The sequence below is a fragment of the Ptychodera flava genome, chromosome 17, assembly GCF_041260155.1.
Source record: "Ptychodera flava strain L36383 chromosome 17, AS_Pfla_20210202, whole genome shotgun sequence".
In the NCBI taxonomy this organism is placed as follows: Eukaryota; Metazoa; Hemichordata; class Enteropneusta; family Ptychoderidae; genus Ptychodera; species Ptychodera flava.
In genome coordinates this window covers 17,230,206-17,246,856 of record NC_091944.1, presented here as the reverse complement: position 1 = coordinate 17,246,856, position 16,651 = coordinate 17,230,206, and the positions used below count along the sequence as shown (strand labels likewise).

The following is a 16,651-nucleotide window of genomic DNA, read 5'->3' as shown; positions in this document are numbered from 1 at the left end:
GACGTGGTCTCCACTGGTGCTAGTGTTGTGGGAGCAGCTGTGGTCCTTGCATCAGTTGGGTGCAGCAGTTGTCCTTGCTGCTGTTGTCTGAATCTCAACAGCAGACGTTGTTTCTACTGGTGCTAGTGTTGTTGGTGCAGCAGTTGTCCTGACTCCCGTTGTCTGAATCTCAACAGCAGACGTTGTTTCTACTGGTGGTAATGTTGTTGGAGCAGCAGTTGTCCTCACACCTGTTGTCTGAATTTCAACAGAGGATGTTGTCTCAACAGGTGCTAGTGTTGTAGGGGCAGCTGTAGTTTTCAGAACGATTGGAAGAGCTGTATCGGTAACAGATGTCTGAATATCAACAGCAGATGTTGTCACTACTGGTGCTAGTGTTGTTGGAGCAGCTGTTGTCTTTGCAACAGTTGGTGCAGCAGTTGTCCTCACTCCTGTTGTCTGAATCTCGACAGCAGACGTTGTTCTACTGTGTGAAGTGTTGGTGCAGCAGTTGTCTCATCTCCTGTTGTCTGAATATCAACAGCAGATGTTGTCACTACTGGTGCTAGTGTTGTTGGAGCAGCTGTTGTTCTCACTCCTGTTGTCTGAATCTCAACACCAGACGTTGTCTCTACTGGTGCTAGTGTTGTGGGAGCAGCTGTTGTCTTTGCAACAGTTGGTGCAGCAGTTGTCCTTGCTGTTGTTGTCTGAATCTCAACAGCAGACGTTGTTACTACTGGTGCCAGTGTTGTGGGAGCAGCTGTGGTCCTTGCATCAGTTGGAGCAGCAGTTGTCCTCACTCCTGTTGTCTGAATCTCAACAGCAGATGTTTTTACTACAGGTGCTAGTGTTGTTGGTGCAGCAGTTGTCCTCACTCCGTTGTCTGAATCTCAACAGCAGACGTTGTTTCTACTGGTGCAAGTGTTGTTGGAGCAGCTGTTGTCCTCACTCTGTTGTCTGAATCTCAACAGCAGACGTGGTCTCAACTGGTGCTAGTGTTGTTGGAGCAGCTGTTGTCTTTGCAACAGTTGGTGCAGCAGTTGTCCTTGCTGCTGTTGTCTGAATCTCAACAGCAGACGTGGTCTCCACTGGTGCTAGTGTTGTTGGAGCAGCTGTTGTCTTTGCAACAGTTGGTGCAGCAGTTGTCCTTGCTGCTGTTGTCTGAATCTCAACAGCAGACGTTGTTTCTACTGGTGCTAGTGTTGTTGGTGCAGCAGTTGTCTTGACTCCCGTTGTCTGAATCTCAACAGCAGACGTTGTTTCTACTGGTGGTAATGTTGTTGGAGCAGCAGTTGTCCTCACACCTGTTGTCTGAATTTCAACAGAGGATGTTGTCTCAACAGGTGCTAGTGTTGTAGGGGCAGCTGTAGTTTTCAGAACGATTGGAAGAGCTGTATCGGTAACAGATGTCTGAATATCAACAGCAGATGTTGTCACTACTGGTGCTAGTGTTGTTGGAGCAGCTGTTGTCTTTGCAACAGTTGGTGCAGCAGTTGTCCTCACTCCTGTTGTCTGAATCTCGACAGCAGACGTTGTTTCTACTGGTGGAAGTGTTGTTGGAGCAGCTGTTGTTCTCACTCCTGTTGTCTGAATCTCAACACCAGACGTTGTCTCCACTGGTGCTAGTGTTGTGGGAGCAGCTGTTGTCTTTGCAACAGTTGGTGCAGCAGTTGTCCTTGCTGCTGTTGTCTGAATCTCAACAGCAGACGTTGTTACTACTGGTGCCAGTGTTGTGGGAGCAGCTGTGGTCCTTGCATCAGTTGGAGCAGCAGTTGTCCTCACTCCTGTTGTCTGAATCTCAACAGCAGATGTTGTTACTACAGGTGCTAGTGTTGTTGGTGCAGCAGTTGTCCTCACTCCTGTTGTCTGAATCTCAACAGCAGACGTTGTTTCTACTGGTGGAAGTGTTGTTGGAGCAGCTGTTGTCCTCACTCCTGTTGTCTGAATCTCAACAGCAGACGTGGTCTCAACTGGTGCTAGTGTTGTGGAGCAGCTGTTGTCTTTGCAACAGTTGGTGCAGCAGTTGTCCTTGCTGCTGTTGTCTGAATCTGCAACAGCAGACGTGGTCTCCACTGGTGCTAGTGTTGTGGGAGCAGCTGTGGTCCTTGCATCAGTTGGAGAAGCAGTTGTCCTTGCTGCTGTTGTCTGAATCTGAACAGCAGACGTTGTTTCTACTGGTGCTAGTGTTGTTGGTGCAGCAGTTGTCCTGACTCCCGTTGTCTGAATCTCAGCAGACGTTGTTTCTACTGGTGGTAATGTTGTTGGAGCAGCAGTTGTCCTCACACCTGTTGTCTGAATTTCAACAGAGGATGTTGTCTCAACAGGTGCTAGTGTTGTAGGGGCAGCTGTAGTTTTCAGAACGATTGGAAGAGCTGTATCGGTAACAGATGTCTGAATATCAACAGCAGATGTTGTCACTACTGGTGCTAGTGTTGTTGGAGCAGCTGTTGTCTTTGCAACAGTTGGTGCAGCAGTTGTCCTCACTCCTGTTGTCTGAATCTCGACAGCAGACGTTGTTTCTACTGGTGGAAGTGTTGTTGGAGCAGCTGTTGTTCTCACTCCTGTTGTCTGAATCTCAACACCAGACGTTGTCTCTACTGGTGCTAGTGTTGTGGGAGCAGCTGTTGTCTTTGCAACAGTTGGTGCAGCAGTTGTCCTTGCTGTTGTTGTCTGGAATCTCAACAGCAGACGTTGTTACTACTGGTGTCAGTGTTGTGGGAGCAGCTGTGGTCCTTGCATCAGTTGGAGCAGCAGTTGTCCTTGCATCAGTTGGAGCAGCAGTTGTCCTCACTCCTGTTGTCTGAATCTCAACAGAAGATGTTGTTACTACAGGTGCTAGTGTTGTTGGTGCAGCAGTTGTCCTCACTCCCGTTGTCTGAATCTCAACAGCAGACGTTGTTTCTACTGGTGGAAGTGTTGTTGGAGCAGCTGTTGTCCTCACTCCTGTTGTCTGAATCTCAACAGCAGACGTGTGTCTCAACTGGTGCTAGTGTTGTGGGAGCAGCTGTTGTCTTGCAACAGTTGGTGCAGCAGTTGTCCTTGCTGCTGTTGTCTGAATCTCAACAGCAGACGTGGTCTCCACTGGTGCTAGTGTTGTGGGAGCAGCTGTGGTCCTTGCATCAGTTGGAGCAGCAGTTGTCCTTGCTGCTGTTGTCTGAATCTCAACAGCAGATGTTGTTACTACTGGTGCTAGTGTTGTTGGTGCAGCAGTTGTCCTGACTCCCGTTGTCTGAATCTCAACAGCAGACGTTGTTTCTACTGGTGGTAATGTTGTTGGAGCAGCAGTTGTCCTCACACCTGTTGTCTGAATTTCAACAGAGGATGTTGTCTCAACAGGTGCTAGTGTTGTAGGGGCACCTGTAGTTTTCAGAACGATTGGAAGAGCTGTATCGGTAACAGATGTCTGAATCTCAACACCAGACGTTGTCTCTACTGGTGCTAGTGTTGTGGGAGCAGCTGTTGTCTTTGCAACAGTTGGTGCAGCAGTTGTCCTTGCTGTTGTTGTCTGAATCTCAACAGCAGACGTTGTTACTACTGGTGCCAGTGTTGTGGGAGCAGCTGTGGTCCTTGCATCAGTTGGAGCAGCAGTTGTCCTCACTCCTGTTGTCTGAATCTCAACAGCAGATGTTGTTACTACGGGTGCTAGTGTTGTTGGTGCAGCAGTTGTCCTCACTCCTGTTGTCTGAATCTCAACAGCAGACGTGGTCTCAACTGGTGCAAGTGTTGTGGGAGCAGCTGTTGTCTTTGCAACAGTTGGTGCAGCAGTTGTCCTTTCTGCTGTTGTCTGAATCTCAACAGCAGACGTGGTCTCAACTGGTGGAAGTGTTGTTGGAGCAGCTGTTGTCTTTGCAACAGTTGGTGCAGCAGTTGTCCTTGCTGCTGTTGTCTGAATCTCAACAGCAGACGTTGTTACTACTGGTGCCAGTGTTGTGGGAGCAGCTGTGGTCCTTGCATCAGTTGGAGCAGCAGTTGTCCTCACTCCTGTTGTCTGAATCTCAACAGCAGACGTTGTTTCTACTGGTGCTAGTGTTGTTGGTGCAGCAGTTGTCCTGACTCCCTGTTGTCTGAATCTCAACAGCAGACGTTGTTTTCTACTGGTGTAATGTTGTTGGAGCAGCAGTTGTCCTCACACCTGTTGTCTGAATTTCAACAGAGGATGTTGTCTCAACAGGTGCTAGTGTTGTAGGGGCAGCTGTAGTTTCAGAACGATTGGAAGAGCTGTATCGGTGACAGATGTCTGAATATCACAGCAGATGTTGTCACTACTGGTGCTAGTGTTGTTGGAGCAGCTGTTGTCTTTGCAACAGTTGGTGCAGCAGTTGTCCTCACTCCTGTTGTCTGAATCTCGACAGCAGACGTTGTTTCTACTGGTGGAAGTGTTGTTGGAGCAGCTGTTGTTCTCACTCCTGTTGTCTGAATCTCAACAGCAGACGTTGTCTCCACTGGTGCTAGTGTTGTGGGAGCAGCTGTTGTCTTTGCAACAGTTGGTGCAGCAGTTGTCCTTGCTGCTGTTGTCTGAATCTCAACAGCAGATGTTGTTACTACTGGTGCCAGTGTTGTGGGAGCAGCTGTGGTCCTTGCATCAGTTGGAGCAGCAGTTGTCCTCACTCCTGTTGTCTGAATCTCAACAGCAGATGTTGTTACTACTGGTGCTAGTGTTGTTCGTGCAGCAGTTGTCCTCAATCCAGTTGTCTGAATCTCAACAGCAGACGTTGTTTCTACTGGTGGAAGTGTTGTTGGAGCAGCTGTTGTCCTCACTCCTGTTGTCTGAATCTCAACAGCAGACGTGGTCTCAACTGGTGCTAGTGTTGTGGGAGCAGCTGTTGTCTTTGCAACAGTTGGTGCAGCAGTTGTCCTTGCTGCTGTTGTCTGAATCTCAACAGCAGATGTGGTCTCCACTGGTGCTAGTGTTGTTGGAGCAGCTGTTGTCTTTGCAACAGTTGGTGCAGCAGTTGTCCTCACTCCCGTTGTCTGAATCTCAATAGCAGACGTTGTTACTACTGGTGCCAGTGTTGTCGGAGCAGCTGTGGTCCTTGCATCAGTTGGTGCAGCAGTTGTCCTGACTCCCGTTGTCTGAATCTCAACAGCAGATGTTGTTTCTACTGGTGGTAATGTTGTCGGAGCAGCAGTTGTCCTCACACCTGTTGTCTGAATTTCAACAGAGGATGTTGTCTCAACAGGTGCTAGTGTTGTAGGGGCAGCTGTAGTTTTCAGAACGATTGGAAGAGCTGTATCGGTAACAGATGTCTGAATATCAACAGCAGATGTTGTCACTACTGGTGCTAGTGTTGTTGGAGCAGCTGTTGTCTTTGCAACAGTTGGTGCAGCAGTTGTCCTCACTCCTGTTGTCTGAATCTCGACAGCAGACGTTGTTTCTACTGGTGGAAGTGTTGTTGGAGCAGCTGTTGTTCTCACTCCTGTTGTCTGAATCTCAACAGCAGACGTTGTCACAACTGGTGCTAGTGTTGTGGGAGCAGCTGTTGTCTTTGCAACAGTTGGTGCAGCAGTTGTCCTTGCTGCTGTTGTCTGAATCTCAACAGCAGACGTTGTTACTACTGGTGCAAGTGTTGTGGGAGCAGCTGTGGTCCTTGCATCAGTTGGGGCAGCAGTGTCCTCACTCCTGTTGTCTGAATCTCAACAGCAGATGTTGTTACTACAGGTGCTAGTGTTGTTGGTGCAGCAGTTGTCCTCACTCCCGTTGTCTGAATCTCAACAGCAGACGTTGTTTCTACTGGTGGAAGTGTTGTTGGAGCAGCTGTTGTCCTCACTCCTGTTGTCTGAATCTCAACAGCAGACGTGGTCTCAACTGGTGCTAGTGTTGTGGGAGCAGCTGTTGTCTTTGCAACAGTTGGTGCAGCAGTTGTCCTTGCTGCTGTTGTCTGAATCTCAACAGCAGACGTGGTCTCCACTGGTGCTAGTGTTGTTGGAGCAGCTGTTGTCTTTGCAACAGTTGGTGCAGCAGTTGTCCTTGCTGCTGTTGTCTGAATCTCAACAGCAGACGTTGTTACTACTGGTGCCAGTGTTGTGGGAGCAGCTGTGGTCCTTGCATCAGTTGGAGCAGCAGTTGTCCTCACTCCTGTTGTCTGAATCTCAACAGCAGACGTGGTCTCAACTGGTGCTAGTGTTGTGGGAGCAGCTGTTGTCTTTGCAACAGTTGGTGCAGCAGTTGTCCTTTCTGCTGTTGTCTGAATCTCAACAGCAGACGTGGTCTCCACTGGTGCTAGTGTTGTTGGAGCAGCTGTTGTCTTTGCAACAGTTGGTGCAGCAGTTGTCCTTGCTGCTGTTGTCTGAATCTCAACAGCAGACGTTGTTACTACTGGTGCCAGTGTTGTGGGAGCAGCTGTGGTCCTTGCATCAGTTGGAGCAGCAGTTGTCCTCACTCCTGTTGTCTGAATCTCAACAGCAGACGTTGTTTCTACTGGTGCTAGTGTTGTTGGTGCAGCAGTTGTCCTGACTCCTGTTGTCTGAATCTCAACAGCAGACGTTGTTTCTACTGGTGGTAATGTTGTTGGAGCAGCAGTTGTCCTCACACCTGTTGTCTGAATTTCAACAGAGGATGTTGTCTCAACAGGTGCTAGTGTTGTAGGGGCAGCTGTAGTTTTCAGAACGATTGGAAGAGCTGTATCGGTGACAGATGTCTGAATATCAACAGCAGATGTTGTCACTACTGGTGCTAGTGTTGTTGGAGCAGCTGTTGTCTTTGCAACAGTTGGTGCAGCAGTTGTCCTCACTCCTGTTGTCTGAATCTCGACAGCAGACGTTGTTTCTACTGGTGGAAGTGTTGTTGGAGCAGCTGTTGTTCTCACTCCTGTTGTCTGAATCTCAACAGCAGACGTTGTCTCCACTGGTGCTAGTGTTGTGGGAGCAGCTGTTGTCTTTGCAACAGTTGGTGCAGCAGTTGTCCTTGCTGCTGTTGTCTGAATCTCAACAGCAGACGTTGTTACTACTGGTGCCAGTGTTGTGGGAGCAGCTGTGGTCCTTGCATCAGTTGGAGCAGCAGTTGTCCTCACTCCTGTTGTCTGAATCTCAACAGCAGATGTTGTTACTACTGGTGCTAGTGTTGTTGGTGCAGCAGTTGTCCTCAATCCAGTTGTCTGAATCTCAACAGCAGACGTTGTTTCTACTGGTGGAAGTGTTGTTGGAGCAGCTGTTGTCCTCACTCCTGTTGTCTGAATCTCAACAGCAGACGTGGTCTCAACTGGTGCTAGTGTTGTGGGAGCAGCTGTTGTCTTTGCAACAGTTGGTGCAGCAGTTGTCCTTGCTGCTGTTGTCTGAATCTGAACAGCAGATGTGGTCTCCACTGGTGCTAGTGTGTTGGAGCAGCTGTTGTCTTTGCAACAGTTGGTGCAGCAGTTGTCCTCACTCCGTTGTCTGAATCTCAATAGCAGACGTTGTTACTACTGGTGCCAGTGTTGTCGGAGCAGCTGTTGTCTTTGCAACAGTTGGTGCAGCAGTTGTCCTCACTCCTGTTGTCTGAATCTCGACAGCAGACGTTGTTTCTACTGGTGGAAGTGTTGTTGGAGCAGCTGTTGTTCTCACTCCTGTTGTCTGAATCTCAACACCAGACGTTGTCTCTACTGGTGCTAGTGTTGTGGGAGCAGCTGTTGTCTTTGCAACAGTTGGTGCAGCAGTTGTCCTTGCTGCTGTTGTCTGAATCTCAACAGCAGACGTTGTTACTACTGGTGCCAGTGTTGTGGGAGCAGCTGTGGTCTTTGCAACAGTTGGTGCAGCAGTTGTCTTCGCTCCTGTTGTCTGAATCTCAACAGCAGATGTTGTTACTACGGGTGCTAGTGTTGTTGGTGCAGCAGTTGTCCTCACTCCTGTTGTCTGAATCTCAACAGCAGACGTGGTCTCAACTGGTGCTAGTGTTGTGGGAGCAGCTGTTGTCTTTGCAACAGTTGGTACAGCAGTTGTCCTTGCTGCTGTTGTCTGAATCTCAACAGCAGACGTTGTCTCTACTGGTGCCAGTGTTGTGGGAGCAGCTGTGGTCCTTGCATCAGTTGGACCAGCAGTTGTCCTCACTCCTGTTGTCTGAATCTCAACAGCAGATGTTGTTACTACTGGTACTAGTGTTGTTGGTGCAGCAGTTGTCCTCAATCCAGTTGTCTGAATCTCAACAGCAGACGTTGTTTCTACTGGTGGAAAAGTTGTTGGAGCAGCAGTTGTCCTCACTCCTGTTGTCTGAATCTCAACAGCAGACGTGGTCTCCACTGGTGCTAGTGTTGTGGGAGCAGCTGTGGTCCTTGCATCAGTTGGAGCAGCAGTTGTCCTTGCTGCTGTTGTCTGAATCTCAACAGCAGACGTTGTTTCTACTGGTGCTAGTGTTGTTGGTGCAGCAGTTGTCCTGACTCCCGTTGTCTGAATCTCAACAGCAGACGTTGTTTCTACTGGTGGTAATGTTGTTGGAGCAGCAGTTGTCCTCACACCTGTTGTCTGAATTTCAACAGAGGATGTTGTCTCAACAGGTGCTAGTGTTGTAGGGCAGCTGTAGTTTTCAGAACGATTGGAAGAGCTGTATCGGTAACAGATGTCTGAATATCAACAGCAGATGTTGTCACTACTGGTGCTAGTGTTGTTGGAGCAGCTGTTGTCTTTGCAACAGTTGGTGCAGCAGTTGTCCTCACTCCTGTTGTCTGAATCTCGACAGCAGACGTTGTTTCTACTGGTGGAAGTGTTGTTGGAGCAGCTGTTGTTCTCACTCCTGTTGTCTGAATCTCAACACCAGACGTTGTCTCTACTGGTGCTAGTGTTGTGGGAGCAGCTGTTGTCTTTGCAACAGTTGGTGCAGCAGTTGTCCTTGCTGTTGTTGTCTGAATCTCAACAGCAGACGTTGTTACTACTGGTGCCAGTGTTGTGGGAGCAGCTGTGGTCCTTGCATCAGTTGGAGCAGCAGTTGTCCTCACTCCTGTTGTCTGAATCTCAACAGCAGATGTTGTTACTACGGGTGCTAGTGTTGTTGGTGCAGCAGTTGTCCTCACTCCTGTTGTCTGAATCTCAACAGCAGACGTGGTCTCAACTGGTGCTAGTGTTGTGGGAGCAGCTGTTGTCTTTGCAACAGTAGGTACAGCAGTTGTCCTTGCTGCTGTTGTCTGAATCTCAACAGCAGACGTTGTCTCTACTGGTGCCAGTGTTGTGGGAGCAGCTGTGGTCCTTGCATCAGTTGGAGCAGCAGTTGTCCTCACTCCTGTTGTCTGAATCTCAACAGCAGATGTTGTTACTACTGGTGCTAGTGTTGTTGTGCAGCAGTTGTCCTCAATCCAGTTGTCTGAATCTCAACAGCAGACGTTGTTTCTACTGGTGGAAAAGTTGTTGGAGCAGCTGTTGTCCTCACTCCTGTTGTCTGAATCTCAACAGCAGACGTGGTCTCAACTGGTGCTAGTGTTGTGGGAGCAGCTGTTGTCTTTGCAACAGTTGGTGCAGCAGTTGTCCTTGCTGCTGTTGTCTGAATCTCAACAGCAGACGTGGTCTCCACTGGTGCTAGTGTTGTTGGTGCAGCAGTTGTCCTGACTCCCGTTGTCTGAATCTCAACAGCAGACGTTGTTTCTACTGGTGGTAATGTTGTTGGAGCAGCAGTTGTCCTCACACCTGTTGTCTGAATTTCAACAGAGGATGTTGTCTCAACAGGTGCTAGTGTTGTTGGGGCAGCTGTAGTTTTCAGAACGATTGGAAGAGCTGTATCGGTAACAGATGTCTGAATATCAACAGCAGATGTTGTCACTACTGGCTAGTGTTGTTGGAGCAGCTGTTGTCTTTGCAACAGTTGGTGCAGCAGTTGTCCTCACTCCTGTTGTTTGAATCTCGACAGCAGACGTTGTTTCTACTGGTGGAAGTGTTGTTGGAGCAGCTGTTGTTCTCACTCCTGTTGTCTGAATCTCAACACCAGACGTTGTCTCCACTGGTGCTAGTGTTGTGGGAGCAGCTGTTGTCTTTGCAACAGTTGGTGCAGCAGTTGTCCTTGCTGCTGTTGTCTGAATCTCAACAGCAGACGTTGTTACTACTGGTGCCAGTGTTGTGGGAGCAGCTGTGGTCCTTGCATCAGTTGGAGCAGCAGTTGTCCTCACTCCTGTTGTCTGAATCTCAACAGCAGATGTTGTTACTACAGGTGCTAGTGTTGTTGGTGCAGCAGTTGTCCTCACTCCTGTTGTCTGAATCTCAACAGCAGACGTGGTCTCAACTGGTGGAAGTGTTGTTGGAGCAGCTGTTGTCCTCACTCCTGTTGTCTGAATCTCAACAGCAGACGTGGTCTCAACTGGTGCTAGTGTTGTGGGAGCAGCTGTTGTCTTTGCAACAGTTGGTGCAGCAGTTGTCCTTGCTGCTGTTGTCTGAATCTCAACAGCAGACGTGGTCTCCACTGGTGCTAGTGTTGTGGGAGCAGCTGTGGTCCTTGCATCAGTTGGTGCAGCAGTTGTCCTTGCTGCTGTTGTCTCAATCTCAACAGCAGACGTTGTTTCTACTGGTGCCAGTGTTGTTGGTGCAGCAGTTGTCCTGACTCCCGTTGTCTGAATCTCAACAGCAGACGTTGTTTCTACTGGTGGTAATGTTGTTGGAGCAGCAGTTGTCCTCACACCTGTTGTCTGAATTTCAACAGAGGATGTTGTCTCAACAGGTGCTAGTGTTGTAGGGGCAGCTGTTAGTTTTCAGAACGATTGGAAGAGCTGTATCGGTAACAGATGTCTGAATATCAACAGCAGATGTTGTCACTACTGGTGCTAGTGTTGTTGGAGCAGCTGTTGTCTTTGCAACAGTTGGTGCAGCAGTTGTCCTCACTCCTGTTGTCTGAATCTCGACAGCAGACGTTGTTTCTACTGGTGGAAGTGTTGTTGGAGCAGCTGTTGTTCTCACTCCTGTTGTCTGAATCTCAACACCAGACGTCACCACTGGTGCTAGTGTTGTTGGAGCAGCTTGTGTCTTTGCAACAGTTGGTGCAGCACTTGTCCTTGCTGCTGTTGTCTGTATCTCAACAGCAGACGTTGTTACTACTGGTGCCAGTGTTGTGGGAGCAGCTGTGGTCCTTGCATCAGTTGGAGCAGCAGTTGTCCTCACTCCTGTTGTCTGAATCTCAACAGCAGATGTTGTTACTACAGGTGCTAGTGTTGTTGGTGCAGCAGTTGTCCTCACTCCCGTTGTCTGAATCTCAACAGCAGACGTTGTTTCTACTGGTGGAAGTGTTGTTGGAGCAGCTGTTGTCCTCACTCCTGTTGTCTGAATCTCAACAGCAGACGTGGTCTCAACTGGTGCTAGTGTTGTGGGAGCAGCTGTTGTCTTTGCAACAGTTGGTGCAGCAGTTGTCCTTGCTGCTGTTGTCTGAATCTCAACAGCAGACGTGGTCTCCACTGGTGCTAGTGTTGTGGGAGCAGCTGTGGTCCTTGCATCAGTTGGAGCAGCAGTTGTCCTTGCTGCTGTTGTCTGAATCTCAACAGCAGACGTTGTTTCTACTGGTGCTAGTGTTGTTGGTGCAGCAGTTGTCCTGACTCCCGTTGTCTGAATCTCAACAGCAGACGTTGTTTCTACTGGTGGTAATGTTGTTGGAGCAGCAGTTGTCCTGACTCCCGTTGTCTGAATCTCAACAGCAGACGTTGTTTCTACTGGTGGTAATGTTGTTGGAGCAGCAGTTGTCCTCACACCTGTTGTCTGAATTTCAACAGAGGATGTTGTCTCAACAGGTGCTAGTGTTGTAGGGGCAGCTGTAGTTTTCAGAACGATTGGAAGAGCTGTATCGGTAACAGATGTCTGAATATCAACAGCAGATGTTGTCACTACTGGTGCTAGTGTTGTTGGAGCAGCTGTTGTCTTTGCAACAGTTGGTGCAGCAGTTGTCCTCACTCCTGTTGTCTGAATCTCGACAGCAGACGTTGTTTCTACTGGTGGAAGTGTTGTTGGAGCAGCTGTTGTTCTCACTCCTGTTGTCTGAATCTCAACACCAGACGTGCACACTGGTGCTAGTGTTGTTGGAGCAGCTGTTGTCTTTGCAACAGTTGGTGCAGCACTTGTCCTTGCTGCTGTTGTCTGTATCTCAACAGCAGACGTTGTTACTACTGGTGCCAGTGTTGTGGGAGCAGCTGTGGTCCTTGCATCAGTTGGAGCAGCAGTTGTCCTCACTCCTGTTGTCTGAATCTCAACAGCAGATGTTGTTACTACAGGTGCTAGTGTTGTTGGTGCAGCAGTTGTCCTCACTCCCGTTGTCTGAATCTCAACAGCAGACGTTGTTTCTACTGGTGGAAGTGTTGTTGGAGCAGCTGTTGTCCTCAATCCAGTTGTCTGAATCTCAACAGCAGACGTTGTTTCTACTGGTGGAAAAGTTGTTGGAGCAGCAGTTGTCCTCACTCCTGTTGTCTGAATCTCAACAGCAGACGTGGTCTCCACTGGTGCTAGTGTTGTGGGAGCAGCTGTGGTCCTTGCATCAGTTGGAGCAGCAGTTGTCCTTGCTGCTGTTGTCTGAATCTCAACAGCAGACGTTGTTTCTACTGGTGCTAGTGTTGTTGGTGCAGCAGTTGTCCTGACTCCCGTTGTCTGAATCTCAACAGCAGACGTTGTTTCTACTGGTGGTAATGTTGTTGGAGCAGCAGTTGTCCTCACACCTGTTGTCTGAATTTCAACAGAGGATGTTGTCTCAACAGGTGCTAGTGTTGTAGGGGCAGCTGTAGTTTTCAGAACGATTGGAAGAGCTGTATCGGTAACAGATGTCTGAATATCAACAGCAGATGTTGTCACTACTGGTGCTAGTGTTGTTGGAGCAGCTGTTGTCTTTGCAACAGTTGGTGCACCAGTTGTCCTCACTCCTGTTGTCTGAATCTCGACAGCAGACGTTGTTTCTACTGGTGGAAGTGTTGTTGGAGCAGCTGTTGTTCTCACTCCTGTTGTCTGAATCTCAACACCAGACGTTGTCTCTACTGGTGCTAGTGTTGTGGGAGCAGCTGTTGTCTTTGCAACAGTTGGTGCAGCAGTTGTCCTTGCTGTTGTTGTCTGAATCTCAACAGCAGACGTTGTTACTACTGGTGCCAGTGTTGTGGAGCAGCTGTGGTCCTTGCATCAGTTGGAGCAGCAGTTGTCCTCACTCCTGTTGTCTGAATCTCAACAGCAGATGTTGTTACTACGGGTGCTAGTGTTGTTGGTGCAGCAGTTGTCCTCACTCCTGTGTCTGAATCTCAACAGCAGACGTGGTCTCAACTGGTGCTAGTGTTGTGGGAGCAGCTGTTGTCTTTGCAACAGTAGGTACAGCAGTTGTCCTTGCTGCTGTTGTCTGAATCTCAACAGCAGACGTTGTCTCTACTGGTGCCAGTGTTGTGGGAGCAGCTGTGGTCCTTGCATCAGTTGGTGCAGCAGTTGTCCTCACTCCTGTTGTCTGAATCTCAACAGCAGATGTTGTTACTACTGGTGCTAGTGTTGTTGGTGCAGCAGTTGTCCTCAATCCAGTTGTCTGAATCTCAACAGCAGACGTTGTTTCTACTGGTGGAAAAGTTGTTGGAGCAGCTGTTGTCCTCACTCCTGTTGTCTGAATCTCAACAGCAGACGTGGTCTCAACTGGTGCTAGTGTTGTGGGAGCAGCTGTTGTCTTTGCAACAGTTGGTGCAGCAGTTGTCCTTGCTGCTGTTGTCTGAATCTCAACAGCAGACGTGGTCTCCACTGGTGCTAGTGTGTTGGTGCAGCAGTTGTCCTGACTCCCGTTGTCTGAATCTCAACAGCAGACGTTGTTTCTACTGGTGGTAATGTTGTTGGAGCAGCAGTTGTCCTCACACCTGTTGTCTGAATTTCAACAGAGGATGTTGTCTCAACAGGTGCTAGTGTTGTAGGGGCAGCTGTAGTTTTCAGAACGATTGGAAGAGCTGTATCGTAACAGATGTCTGAATATCAACAGCAGATGTTGTCACTACTGGTGCTAGTGTTGTTGGAGCAGCTGTTGTCTTTGCAACAGTTGGTGCAGCAGTTGTCCTCACTCCTGTTGTTTGAATCTCGACAGCAGACGTTGTTTCTACTGGTGGAAGTGTTGTTGGAGCAGCTGTTGTTCTAACTCCTGTTGTCTGAATCTCAACACCAGACGTTGTCTCCACTGGTGCTAGTGTTGTGGGAGCAGCTGTTGTCTTTGCAACAGTTGGTGCAGCAGTTGTCCTTGCTGCTGTTGTCTGAATCTCAACAGCAGACGTTGTTACTACTGGTGCCAGTGTTGTGGAGCAGCTGTGGTCCTTGCATCAGTTGGAGCAGCAGTTGTCCTCACTCCTGTTGTCTGAATCTCAACAGCAGATGTTGTTACTACAGGTGCTAGTGTTGTTGGTGCAGCAGTTGTCCTCACTCCTGTTGTCTGAATCTCAACAGCAGACGTGGTCTCAACTGGTGCTAGTGTTGTTGGAGCAGCTGTTGTTCTCACTCCTGTTGTCTGAATCTCAACAGCAGACGTGGTCTCAACTGGTGCTAGTGTTGTGGGAGCAGCTGTTGTCTTTGCAACAGTTGGTGCAGCAGTTGTCCTTGCTGCTGTTGTCTGAATCTCAACAGCAGACGTGGTCTCCACTGGTGCTAGTGTTGTGGGAGCAGCTGTGGTCCTTGCATCAGTTGGTGCAGCAGTTGTCCTTGCTGCTGTTGTCTCAATCTCAACAGCAGACGTTGTTTCTACTGGTGCCAGTGTTGTTGGTGCAGCAGTTGTCCTGACTCCCGTTGTCTGAATCTCAACAGCAGACGTTGTTTCTACTGGTGGTAATGTTGTTGGAGCAGCAGTTGTCCTCACACCTGTTGTCTGAATTTCAACAGAGGATGTTGTCTCAACAGGTGCTAGTGTTGTAGGGGCAGCTGTAGTTTTCAGAACGATTGGAAGAGCTGTATCGGTAACAGATGTCTGAATATCAACAGCAGATGTTGTCACTACTGGTGCTAGTGTTGTTGGAGCAGCTGTTGTCTTTGCAACAGTTGGTGCAGCAGTTGTCCTCACTCCTGTTGTCTGAATCTCGACAGCAGACGTTGTTTCTACTGGTGGAAGTGTTGTTGGAGCAGCTGTTGTTCTCACTCCTGTTGTCTGAATTCAACACCAGACGTCACCACTGGTGCTAGTGTTGTTGGAGCAGCTGTTGTCTTTGCAACAGTTGGTGCAGCACTTGTCCTTGCTGCTGTTGTCTGTATCTCAACAGCAGACGTTGTTACTACTGGTGCCAGTGTTGTGGGAGCAGCTGTGGTCCTTGCATCAGTTGGAGCAGCAGTTGTCCTCACTCCTGTTGTCTGAATCTCAACAGCAGATGTTGTTACTACAGGTGCTAGTGTTGTTGGTGCAGCAGTTGTCCTCACTCCCGTTGTCTGAATCTCAACAGCAGACGTGTTTCTACTGTGGAAGTGTTGTTGGAGCAGCTGTTGTCCTCACTCCTGTTGTCTGAATCTCAACAGCAGACGTGGTCTCAACTGGTGCTAGTGTTGTGGGAGCAGCTGTTGTCTTTGCAACAGTTGGTGCAGCAGTTGTCCTTGCTGCTGTTGTCTGAATCTCAACAGCAGACGTGGTCTCCACTGGTGCTAGTGTTGTGGGAGCAGCTGTGGTCCTTGCATCAGTTGGAGCAGCAGTTGTCCTTGCTGCTGTTGTCTGAATCTCAACAGCAGACGTTGTTCTACTGGTGCTAGTGTTGTTGGTGCAGCAGTTGTCCTGACTCCCGTTGTCTGAATCTCAACAGCAGACGTTGTTTCTACTGGTGGTAATGTTGTTGGAGCAGCAGTTGTCCTCACACCTGTTGTCTGAATTTCAACAGAGGATGTTGTCTCAACAGGTGCTAGTGTTGTAGGGGCAGCTGTAGTTTTCAGAACGATTGGAAGAGCTGTATCGGTAACAGATGTCTGAATATCAACAGCAGATGTTGTCACTACTGGTGCTAGTGTTGTTGGAGCAGCTGTTGTCTTTGCAACAGTTGGTGCAGCAGTTGTCCTCACTCCTGTTGTCTGAATCTCGACAGCAGACGTTGTTTCTACTGGTGGAAGTGTTGTTGGAGCAGCTGTTGTTCTCACTCCTGTTGTCTGAATCTCAACACCAGACGTTGTCTCTACTGGTGCTAGTGTTGTGGGAGCAGCTGTTGTCTTTGCAACAGTTGGTGCAGCAGTTGTCCTTGCTGCTGTTGTCTGAATCTCAACAGCAGACGTTGTTACTACTGGTGCCAGTGTTGTGGGAGCAGCTGTGGTCCTTGCATCAGTTGGAGCAGCAGTTGTCTCACTCCTGTTGTCTGAATCTCAACAGCAGATGTTGTTACTACGGGTGCTAGTGTTGTTGGTGCAGCAGTTGTCCTCACTCCTGTTGTCTGAATCTCAACAGCAGACGTGGTCTCAACTGGTGCTAGTGTTGTGGGAGCAGCTGTTGTCTTTGCAACAGTTGGTACAGCAGTTGTCCTTGCTGCTGTTGTCTGAATCTCAACAGCAGACGTTGTCTCTACTGGTGCCAGTGTTGTGGGAGCAGCTGTGGTCCTTGCATCAGTTGGACCAGCAGTTGTCCTCACTCCTGTTGTCTGAATCTCAACAGCAGATGTTGTTACTACTGGTACTAGTGTTGTTGGTGCAGCAGTTGTCCTCAATCCAGTTGTCTGAATCTCAACAGCAGACGTTGTTTCTACTGTGGAAAAGTTGTTGGAGCAGCAGTTGTCCTCACTCCTGTTGTCTGAATCTCAACAGCAGACGTGGTCTCCACTGGTGCTAGTGTTGTGGGAGCAGCTGTGGTCCT

General features: G+C 49.0%; 1 protein-coding gene across 1 annotated transcript; it reads right to left on the bottom strand.

Annotated features, from left to right (window-relative positions):
- Positions 1–51: 51 nt before the first annotated feature.
- Positions 52–16,589, bottom strand: LOC139116639 (mucin-19-like; the record flags this gene model as incomplete). The annotated part of the gene is given in 20 exon segments (XM_070679235.1): positions 52–336; positions 468–747; positions 929–1,449; positions 1,558–2,472; positions 2,567–2,965; positions 2,996–4,036; positions 4,384–5,328; positions 5,598–6,677; positions 6,786–7,256; positions 7,378–8,458; positions 8,461–9,230; positions 9,311–9,651; positions 9,701–10,579; positions 10,581–12,994; positions 13,110–13,633; positions 13,851–14,099; positions 14,165–14,980; positions 15,106–15,139; positions 15,285–15,566; positions 16,087–16,589. Coding segments are annotated over 20 exon segments (13,830 nt in total), but the record flags the coding sequence as incomplete, so codon positions are not given.
- Between the last annotated feature and the right edge of the window lie 62 nt (positions 16,590–16,651).